This window comes from Phymastichus coffea, unplaced genomic scaffold (genome assembly GCF_024137745.1).
Source record: "Phymastichus coffea isolate CEN01 unplaced genomic scaffold, Cenicafe_Pcof_1.1 PCOF00223, whole genome shotgun sequence".
NCBI classification, from domain to species: domain Eukaryota; kingdom Metazoa; phylum Arthropoda; class Insecta; order Hymenoptera; family Eulophidae; genus Phymastichus; species Phymastichus coffea.
The window spans coordinates 71,724-82,406 of NW_026707034.1; the positions used below are offsets into that span (position 1 = coordinate 71,724).

At 52.1% G+C, this 10,683-nt stretch overlaps 2 protein-coding genes across 17 annotated transcripts; one reads left to right on the forward strand and one right to left on the reverse strand.

Moving 5' to 3' along the window:
* The first annotated feature begins 2,076 nt into the window (after positions 1-2,076).
* LOC131674265 (intraflagellar transport protein 80 homolog) lies at positions 2,077-5,561 on the forward strand. 15 transcript variants are annotated; one of them, XM_058952844.1, is made up of 14 exons: positions 2,077-2,207; positions 2,273-2,457; positions 2,536-2,646; positions 2,717-2,895; positions 2,960-3,049; positions 3,112-3,249; positions 3,326-3,450; positions 3,522-3,770; positions 3,832-3,995; positions 4,084-4,281; positions 4,353-4,503; positions 4,575-4,746; positions 4,812-4,934; positions 5,001-5,561. In XM_058952844.1, exons 1-14 carry the CDS (start codon positions 2,110-2,112, stop codon positions 5,559-5,561), a joined length of 2,544 nt encoding a protein of 847 aa, XP_058808827.1. In that variant the 5' UTR covers positions 2,077-2,109. The 15 variants fall into 15 exon arrangements, with proteins under 15 accessions (XP_058808827.1, XP_058808826.1, XP_058808825.1 ...); XM_058952843.1 differs by having other exon boundaries at positions 2,536-2,895; positions 2,960-3,249; positions 4,084-4,746; positions 5,001-5,291; positions 5,368-5,561; XM_058952842.1 differs by having other exon boundaries at positions 2,536-2,895; positions 2,960-3,249; positions 4,812-5,561.
* Positions 5,562-5,682: 121 nt separating this feature from the next.
* LOC131674268 (bcl-2-related ovarian killer protein) lies at positions 5,683-10,636 on the reverse strand. Of its 2 annotated transcripts, XM_058952852.1 has the most exons (4): positions 10,497-10,636; positions 8,758-9,018; positions 6,083-6,538; positions 5,683-6,022 (listed from the first exon to the last, which is right to left on the reverse strand). In XM_058952852.1, exons 2-4 carry the CDS (start codon positions 9,001-9,003, stop codon positions 5,885-5,887), a joined length of 840 nt encoding a protein of 279 aa, XP_058808835.1. In that variant the 5' UTR covers positions 9,004-9,018; positions 10,497-10,636; the 3' UTR covers positions 5,683-5,884. The 2 variants fall into 2 exon arrangements, with proteins under 2 accessions (XP_058808835.1, XP_058808834.1); XM_058952851.1 differs by lacking the exon at positions 10,497-10,636 and having other exon boundaries at positions 8,758-10,464.
* Positions 10,637-10,683: the final 47 nt, after the last annotated feature.

Consider the following 10,683-nt stretch of genomic DNA (forward strand, 5'->3'; position numbering starts at 1 on the left):
TTTTATAAAAGCTTGCATAAAACTGCTGTGTAACAATTAACGATTTCAAAAGTGACTTGCTAAAAATCACGGGTATTTTAAAGGGAGCAATTATGCCAACAGTTGTTGATAAAATACATCTTGAAAATCGAAAAAAATTTGATAATAATGAATTTGTTGAATAGTAATATTATATACTAATTATTGACGAAATATTGTAGCATTTCAATAGTGATTTGTCAAATTTCAAAATAAGCGACGAATAATAATATTAATTTTAGACAGTACTTTAATTACGAATAATTATTAGTATCGATACTGTAGTAAAATTCATTATTTTCAAATAGAGTAACAAGTTGTGTTCAAATAAAGTAAAAATTACATTATTATCAATTTACACAAAATCAAAAGATCTCGTCGATAATTATTTCCATTTTCAAGTGAGTTACATATTATATGTATATATTTTTTCTATTGTAAATGAATGTAAAAAGGATAAACTGTTATGATTTGATAAACGAAGTATTTCTTTTGTGAGACAAAATTGATGAGATCGTCCGAAAGAAATAATTTGCGCATTGCAGTATACGTCCATTGTTATGCACTGTCAAAAAATTATGGATAATATCAAATTATCTTAAATTAGTTATGTAAGATGCCTAGACTCTCGATTTTTAATCAAATGAAGTAAAAAGAAATTGTGGTTTTGTGTATAGTGACAAAATCTAAGAAGGCTGAATTCCTTTTCGTTTCTTTTCTTTTACTACAATGATTTTTTAAGTGTAAGCAGGAATTTTAGGGTGTTAAAAGAACTATTATTCGTGATAAAATAAATTATTTATTCAAAGGCAAACACCTAACAAGAAGCTTTAAACTTGATGATCTCTACGTTGTAAGTGAACTATCAGCATCGAGACTCCAGGATTTTTAACTACTATTAATTAAAAGAGCACAAAAAAGTACATCAAAATCTTGTGGCAATTAAGAAAAACACCAGGAGATATGACCATGCTTAATTTCCGTGATTGTCTTTTTCTGGAAATGATCAATTAATTCACATATCCTGCTACATTTACACGATGAATCTTTAAAAAAGTAATTTTAATCAACTCACGATCTTGTAGCAATGAAAGTTTGATGTCCTTACTAGCGCTCAAAATCGATGATTTTAAAAATCCTACACTTATCGCAACTCGCATTAACTTTAATGAAAAACAACTTATGATTACTTTTAAGCAGCGGATATACATTAATCGGAATGTTCGTCGATTAGAAATCCGTGGTGCTGTTCGTAGTGCAGTATGAAAGTTGTACATATAAAACACTATTAACGCTCATATGATTAACCGTCGCAGAATTAAGCAGTGTAAAATTAATAGAAGTATAAAATAACATAATATTAAACGAAAAGTACGCGTTTAAATAAAGAATTAAATTTTAAGTATATATATATATATGAGAAGAAAAAATATATATATTCAATTTGTCGACTGTACAAATTATCATATTATTTTATAAATATTGTATTTTATATGTATTATTATAGCAGCTTCGCAAGCGAACGAAATCTTCCATAGCTGATAAAAAAAAAGTGTAAAATTGATGCGCGAGAAAAATCCGATCGACAGTATTGAATTTTCTTGAAGCGCGTCGTTGCTCCTAGATCTGTTAAAGGTTGTGAAGTCCTATTATCGTGGGGTCGCGTTATAATGTGTTTGTTTAGGATGATTAATGGTGCATCGTTATGTAGGGCGAAAATGTATGAAAAATAAACAGGAATTATACAATAAATACATATGCAAAATGTAATGAAAAGTCTCTTCTGTTTAATTCCTATCAACCTCGACAATCTTAAATTGGAGTTGTAGTCAATGGTTTGAAATGCATTTATTTGGATGGAGTGTTGCGCGACGCAATACAATCGACCAATAAGAATAGTTAGAATAGAGCGTTAATGGCCAAGCCGTTTGATTATTGTTGTGAAACTGTGGTCACCGTGGAAACACGAATCAGCTGTACTCTAGTCTACGAGCGGCAGTGCAGTGTAACCCCCCAAGCTTGGAGTCCGCTACTCTGTGCCCGTAGAGCGGTGAGAAAAGGAGGAAAAGTGGTTGCCACAATTGTCGGAGCATGAAGTTCAAAATATCACAGCAGCAAGGCGCAAACAGCCACAGCAAGGCGGTCACGTGCGTAACGTGGATCTCGTCGGATGAAATATACTCGTGCGGGCAAGTATTCGATATGGCTGTCTTCGAAGGAGAGTGCAATAATGAAATTGGTCGGTTGCGCACAGCGACGATCACTCGTTGATGTGCTGGAAGTTCGAGGACGGAGCGATCAACTCGAGAGTCGTAGCCGAGCTGCCCGAGGACTTTTACCCGACGGACATGCAATGGCAGCCGAGGCCCGCTCAGGCGAGCGGCGTCGGGGCCGTGAAAAAGCAATCGCTGGACGTCCTGCTGATCAGCACGGCTGACGGTACGTGAGAGCGCGGCCGACGGTAGGCGAAACTCGGAGCGACGACAGATCGAAAGGCCGTGCATCGCTTGTCCCCAGGCAAGTTTCATCTGGTGAGCCGAGCCGGCCGCGTCGAGAAGTCCGTCCAGGCGCACACGGGGGCCACGCTGTCCGGCAAGTGGAGCCAGGACGGGAGCGCCCTCATGACAGGTAAGCCGATCGGCGGCCGGCGGATCGCGCGGACGGGAACGAATGACAACGCGTGGGTCGATGCTCGCAGCCGGCGAGGACGGGCTGATAAAGGTCTGGTCGCGCAGCGGCATGCTGCGTTCCACCGCGGTCCGCGGCAGCCAAGAGGTGTTCGCGTCCGCCTGGAGCCCCGACGGCTCGTCCATCCTCTACTCCCAGGCGTCGTTACTGCTCGTGCAGTCGCTCACGGCGAGCGGCAAGCCTACCAAGGTGAGCAACGAGGTTGCCCGTTCGATCGCGAGCGGCCGATCAGCGACACCGACGTTTGTTTCAGTGGGTAGCTCACGACGGCCTCGTGCTCGCCGTCGCCTGGAATCCATTCCACGATCTCATCGTGTCCGGCGGAGAAGACTGCCGCTACAAGGTGAGCCGAGGTCGCGCGGAAACGATGCGCGACCGATCTCCGTCGATCTCCGTGCTCCTCAGGTTTGGGACGCGAACGGGGCCATCCTGTACGCCAGCGGCCCGGGCGATCAGCCGATAACGGCGCTCAGTTGGTGCTCGTCCGGCAGCTACTTCGCCGTCGGCTCGTTCAACGCGGTCAAGCTGTGCGACAGAAGCGGAGTGCGTAAGACGAAGCGCTAGACTCGCGGCTCGGTCGGTTCGGCGCGCTAAAGCCTGTTGGATTGTTGGGGCGCAGTGGCCGCACTCCACGGAGAAGCTGCAGGTGGGCAGCGTCTACGACGTGGCCTGGTCGAGCGACGGCACGCAGGCGGCCCTGGCGTGCAGCTCCGGCAGCGTGCCGATCGCCCACGTGATCGAGAGGTACAGCGGGCGACGGTTGTAAAATGGGCGCGGTGCAGCGGCGCCGAGTACGCGTGACGTTCAACTTCCAGGAGGCTCGCGTACGGCGGCTACGAGGCCACCTTGATCAAGCGCAAGGCCGTGCTGGTGAGCGAGGTCGGCAGCGACGTCCGGGAGACGCTGGACATCGCCGAGCGCGTGGTGCAGCTGGCGTTCGGCTTCGACCACCTGGTGGCGGTCACGCCCAGCCAGTGCCACGTCTACTCGGTGAAGAACTGGAACACGCCGGCGATAGTCGACCTGAAGGGCGGCTCGGTCTCGGCCGTGCTGCTCGCCGACAAGTGAGTCGAGTGTCCCGTCGGCGTCGATCCTCGCGGGCTCATCGGCGTCCGTTGCGCGCAGGCACTTCCTGCTGCTCGAGTGGAACGCGATGTCGCTGTTCAACTACCAGGGCAGGTCGCTGGGCGCGCCGAGATGGAAGAACATGACGGCCGAGCCGCTCTATCCACCCTGCGTGTCCGTCTGCTGCGACACCATCGTCGCGAGGGACCAAACCAATCGCAGACGTGAGCGCCCATCCCGCGACCTTCGTCGCTCGGCAGCTAAAGCTCGCCTCTCTCTCTCTCTCTCTCTCTCTCTCTCTGTCGCTCTCAGTTGTGCACGTGCTGGAGGTGTCGCCGAAGAAGCCGCTGGCCGAGGCCCAGCCCTACGCGCACGCGCAGGACGTGACGAGCCTGGGCCTGAACTACGTGGGCGGACTCGGCGACCGGCAGCTCGCGCTCGTGGACGCCAATCGCGACCTGTTCCTCGTGCCCGTGCGCTCGGCCGGCTTCGGGCGCGCCTGCAGAATAGGTAGGTGCAGGCCGAGAGTTGCCGGGCAGCTCCGACGGACTGATCCCCTCGAACCCCCACCCCCGTTGCAGCGGCGATGGCGCAGAGCGTCGCCTGGGCGAGCGACGCCAACGTGCTGGCCGGCATGCTCGACACCACTCTGTCCGTCTGGCTGTGCCCCAGCTGCCTGCACTGCGGCGACCGCAAGCTCGCGCGCAGGACGCGCGTCGACAAGGACAGCAGGTGACACGCGCGCCGTCGCTCGACGACCACGGCCGGACCGACTCTCTCTCTCTCTCGTCTTCTTTTCACAGCGAGTTCGGCAAGCAGCCCGCGATCGTGAGCGTGAGCAACGGCCTCGTGACCGTTCGCCGGGGCGACGGCGCCCTGGTCGTCTCCTCGTTCTACGCCTTCGTCGGTACTCTGCACCGGCACATCCTCAACGGACAGTGGGACGAGGCGGTCTCGGTCTGCCGCATAGTCCAGGTATGCTCGCGCGACAGTCGCGTTCGCTCCTCGCGCACCCTCCAATGCGTTCGCTCTGGCTGCAGAGCGACACCCTGTGGACCTGCCTGGCGGTGATGGCCATCGACGGCAGGCAGCTGAACATCGCGGAGGAGGCATGCGCGGCCGTCGCTCGCTTCGACAAGGTCGACTACATCCGCTATATCAAAGTGAGCGGCTCGCCTTTTTACCGCTCTCCCTTCGCGATCGAACGCTCACGACCAGCTGTCGCGCAGGAAATGCCGAACGAGACGGAACGCCTGGCGGAAATGGCGCTGCTGGCCGGCGACCTGCTCGGCGCCGAGGGCATCCTGCTGCAGAGCGCCATGATCGCCGAGGCCATCAGGATGAACCTCCAGATGTACAACTGGAGCCGCGCGCTCGAGCTCGCGCTCAAGCACAAGAAGCTGCTGGCCGAGGTGCTGGACGCGAGGAAGCGCTACCTCGAGACACTCGAGAAGAGGGAAGTGAATCGGAGCTTCCTCGCGGTCTACGGCAACATCGCCAAGGCGCAGGCCGCCAAGAGGGTACGCGTCGGCGTTCCAATTGACGCGCCGCGGGAACGCGTCGACGGCGCTGCTCATCCTTCGCTCTTGCTTCCAGGAGGCGCGAGAGAGGGAGAAGGAGAGGGCGCGCGAGGCTCGGGAGCTCAGGCGGCAAGAGTCCAAGGCCGGCGAGAAGAACAGCGTCGACGCGGAGAAATCGACGACCCCGGAGAAGGGCTGAATCGATGCGGTCGCTTCTGCTCCTCTGCGTCCTTCGTGCAAAGCGCCGTCCTCTCTATATTTATACGTTAATCTTCGCGCATACTTACGTTTGACGTTCACTACAAAAATAAAAAAAAAAGGAAAGGGGGGAGACCGAGTCTTACGTCAAAAGCTTCCGATAGAGGGAAGAGCAAAAGATAAATTGAAAAAATGTAATAAAAGTTGGTGTATTGGCCACGAATGAAAAATATGTAAATGGGGACATCGTCGGTAACATAATAAAATAAATTCCGAGAACGTTTGAACGACAAAGTGAATTGAGCAATCGTCGCTTCCACGGTTTCTCCATAAATGCAGGCTTATAACGATTTTATACAGTATATACATTGGTCGAAATAGGAAAAGGACGTTCGTCACAGCACGAAGAGTCGAACGAGCAGGGCGGCGGCGACGCCGACCAACAGCGTCGTCGCGGCAACGAACAGGACGAGCGTACTGGTTGTCCAGTCGATGTGCTTCGGCGCCGGTCGATAGCGCAGCGCCAGGGCACTCTGCAACAAAGAGCGCAATGAAACGATCGGCGCGACACTTCGCCCGGCCGACGCTCTCACCCATCCGCCGTTGGCCTGAATCCAAGCAGCCAGATCCTCCTCGAGCACCATCGTCATCCCCCTCTGTACGGCGAGCAGGAACTCGGGCTTGCCCTGCTTCGCGCAGTCCACCGCCATGCCGCCGGCCACCGCGTACAGGGCGACGACCTTCGCCCAATTGCACTCGCCGCCGCCGCCGCGGAGCATTTCGCGCGCGACGTCGGTCAGCGCGTCGACGACCCTCTGCTCGGAGTTGAAGGCGCCGTAGCCGATCTGCCGGGCGACGCGCTCGAACAGCTTCGGGTGCATCTTCTCCAGCTCGGCGCCCACCGCCATCAGCTCCGGGTAGACCTCCTGCGCCAGCGCCTGGCCGCTCAGCAGCTTCGCGCTGCGCATTCGCTTCAAGCCCAGCTTGCGCTGGTATATGCCCGAGCGCTTCAGCCGGCTGCGCATGTACTGGCCGCACAGCGACGCGCCCTGTTGGGGATGATCGTCGCCCCGTTTACGCGCGTTCGCTGCCATCCGCTCTCGAGCCTCGCCGATTACTACCGATTTGCCGCTTTACCGTTGTCGGCGCGATTACGCACGCCCGCTCTCTGCGCTTGCTTTCCAAAAATAATACGCCATTGCCGCGCGACGACCGCGGCACGACGCAGACCCGACGTCGCGCTCGTCGGTGTGATTTCAACGATTGCAAAGCAAGAGCAGACGAGTCACGCTCGCAACTGGCTAACGGCGCCAAGGCTTTCCTTTTGTTCTTTGTTCGTTCGTCGCGGCGATACCTTGCGCACGTTCGTCAACCGTGGAACGGATATGAGAAGCGAGCTCGTTGTCGTTGATACCCTTAAGGCCTTCCCAATAACCCACGGTGAGAGAATACCCCTGTGGTGTTTTTGTATCTCCCCGAGCAGGTGGTTTGAAAAGTGCAAATATGTCAGCTACGTTTATAAGATACTTTTTAAACTAAATTAAATTTATAATTTAATGAAATATTAATATACTTCAGTAGTTCAAATAAAGAACTTTTCCAAATGCGCTTTTAAATGATTTACTGCAAAGAGCAACGCATTTGCCGTCTATATCGATAGCAGCAATCCCGCACATGCGTGAAAAAAATTATCGACCCTCGAGTCTCGGTTAACACGGCATGCATTGCTCTGTGCGTTTGTCTTAGACATAATGACTGACATAAAAAATCGTGTCAAACTCTTTAAACGCTCTCCAATTTCTTCAATCTCCTAATGTCAAGAATAGCAGCTATATTTTAAAAATCTAAACTTCTTTTTTACTGGATTCCGGCGCATGAAAACTTATAAAAATAAAAGATATCCCCTACTCCGACTTGCACGATTTGTTCGACTATGAAGCCAAATCGAAGTCTGACAGGATTCGACAACCCTCCGGGGCCGTTTAGCGTTGTTACTGGCTCTGATTAATTTAGTCTTCACTACAAAAGCAATAAAAAACCGAGTTTCGCCGGAGAAGCACTCGGCAAAAAATGAGAATTTAAACTACGCCCTGCAGGAATGTTCTCTTTATAATATTTATTTATTTATATCAAGTGCACCAGTTTATTATATTTAATGTGACTTAAAAATTTTAAAAAAGTAAAAGAGTAAAAGATGATGGATTCTTAAACGAGCGAATAAGAAGTGAATGTTGAATATAGTAATTTTTCTGGAGGTAGAGAACTACACGGAACAAGAACACGAGAGAAATATTTGCTCGGTGTGGAAAGGCCCTAACAGCTCTTGACTCGAGTAACTGATACAGGAGGAGCCGGTGCGCTTCGAGCGCTCGGAAATACGGTAAGCGCTGAGGCGCGCGCAAGAAGTGTAGGTCCCATTTGCAAGAGCCTCTTCGGCGAGGGCAACTGGAATTCCGTGGTCGAGGAGCCCAATTCCAAGATGAACGACATCGTTGCAAGGGCCGATCGACGCCGCTTATTGACAAATAAGGGTTGAGCCTCCGGCCAAGCGAACCGTCCGCAGGCACCACGCGCGTTCCAAGGTCACCAACGAGACTTTTGGGTACCGACCGCGAGTTCACCTGTCGTCCGAGCACACGTACGAACGCGTCCTCGTCGAGTGTCAAGATTCTCGGTTTAACCGAGGTAAAGCGCCACGAGCGTATTGTCCCAAGTCAGACGCTTACACGATCGATCTTTCAGGTGTGAAATATACCAACCGGCGGGAAATTTTCAAGGAGGCAGTCACTTACACTACGACTCGAACAGGGTTTACGAATTCGCCTTGTATTCAAAAGGTTTCATCTGTTTTTCACGAAGGTGCGCATCGACGACGAATGCAGTTTGTTGTTTACGCTGTTCAGGAGAACAAATTCGACTACAATAATCGGCAAACTGCGCTCTGTCACTGTTTTCGTCGTTATTTACACGCCGTTTACTTTGAGGTGATGAAACGAGAGCTCGAGTGCAATAAACTCTACTTGAAACATGCTTAAGTTCGGTCAGTCTCCGTCGCATCTCCCTACCATACATGTCGTTGTGAACGCATCCGTCGAGCTTTCACTTGCGTTGTTCGTTGTTTTTCTATCGCGCTTATTCTTATCGAAGCGCTTCTCGGGCGGAGTCGGCCGTTCTTTCCTCTTCCACTCCACGCGTCATTTGGAAAAGGCAACTCGAGGCTCCGCGAGGGAACGAACGGCGAACGATCGAGCGCTCGACGCGAACGTACCTGGGAGACGGTGAGCTCAACGGAAACCGACAGCGACGACCTCCAGCCGATGGTTTTGGAGATCTTTCTGGAGACGACGTCGCTGACGTTGCTGAGACGGCGCCTGGCCACGTCGAAAGCGTCCGGATTTGCGGCGAGCCCGATGAGGTTGGCGTGGAGCGTCGCTGCCAAGCTGCTCCTTCGGTAATTTCGCGCGGCCGCGGCCGACTGGGCGTCCTCCGGCGACAGCCGCGATACCTGCGACATCCTCCTCGTGCGCTCCTGTCGTTGGTGCGTCATTACATTCATCTCGGACTTTGCGCGCGCGTCGATTGTCGTTGGTCGACGGTGACGCGACTGGACTGACGCGTTGGCCTCTACATGTCGCGTCGACCGGAAGCGGGCGCCGAAAAGCTCGCGCGCACGACGGTGAAGCGACGCTCCGAGCTGCGAGCCGGCACGTGGGTGGGTGGTAGCCTTGGCGCTGGCTGTGTGCCGACTAAGCCAGTCGGCCGGCCTCTAGCCTCGTCGTGTCACCGCCGCCGCCGCAGCCGCGTGCTCCCCATACTAATTCGCCCAAATCGACGAGGTCGTCGCACAAGCGTCAGGGACTCGCTTCCTCTTCTCGCGCTCGCGCCCACTTCCGATCTGCGAGAGGCGACGCTCGCGAGCTGGACGACAACGACGACGACAACGACAACGACGACGACGACGACGACGACGACCGACAACAGCGCCGAGACCGTGTCGAATGCGCGCTATCGCGTCAAGTTATAATTACGCGCGAGCGCTCGGAGTCGCTGATAATGCAGCTGCTTCGGTGGCGAACGCTAAGCGAACCAATTATCGTTTCCCGAGTTGACAACCTCGCGGCGGAGATGATAACGAGGAAGCCGCTGCGCACACTGGCGCAGCGCGACTAGACCCAAATTCCGCGCGCGAGCGTACAGCAAAGCGTCCAACGCTGTCGGCCAAACGTCATTGGTCGCATCCTCGAGAAACTCGACGCCGACTCACTTCGGCGAGCCGATCGCCTCGCGCGAGAACAGACGCAACACCTGCCGAGTGTTTGCGGAATCGTCACGTATTTTCGCCGCGATAAAAGCGGCGTTCGTATGTTTCTCGATTTCTTACGAGCACGCGCCTTTCGAATCGCGCGACCAACTGGAGCACCGCGCGATGCGTTCCAGTAACTCGCCAAAATCATCGTCAAATTTGCCGAGGACGAGCACTTCGTCCGTCTTCGTGCCGAGACTCGCGAAAGGAGCTTTCACCGAGAACGCAATTACAATTGTTTACTGGTATCATGCGAGTGCAAATAAAAATGCCCCGAATTCAATATTCTTTTTTCAAACAATTGTAGTTGGAGTCGTTCAAGCATTGTCCGTTGCATTCGAAGTGGTTTGACTGTGTAAATAAATGACGGTGACATGAAAAATACATCGTGATAAATTGATAGGATTATTCCGGTCGTCGTGGACAATTGTAATGACAGCCACGAATGTTAGTAGCCGCGCTAATGCCGCATTTTTCACACTCTAGCGCGCTTGACGGCTCGAGTCAAAAATAATTTGTCATTCTGACTGCGAGCGTGTACGAATATCTTTCGGCGTTTATTGGATAGAATCTGCGAACCGAATCGACGAGAGTATCCATTACGAACGATGTCGCCTGCAATGCTTTGGCTGACTTATGCGAGGTTGAGGCGCGTGAAAGAAAAAAAAAAGAATTTGAACAATTATAACCAATAATGGACCCACCTATAATGTGCCGTGCAAGCTGGTCGAAGAGCGACGCGACAACTGGCGAGAGGCAGAGTGTTGCGCGCGCGCTCGCTTGCCTGCTCGCGCATAATGACATTGTAAAGAGCCAACACGGCTCGACGTCGCTTTTTCTTCTTCTTCTTCTTCTTCTCACTTTTTCTCAAGTGCGCGTTACTGCGCGCAA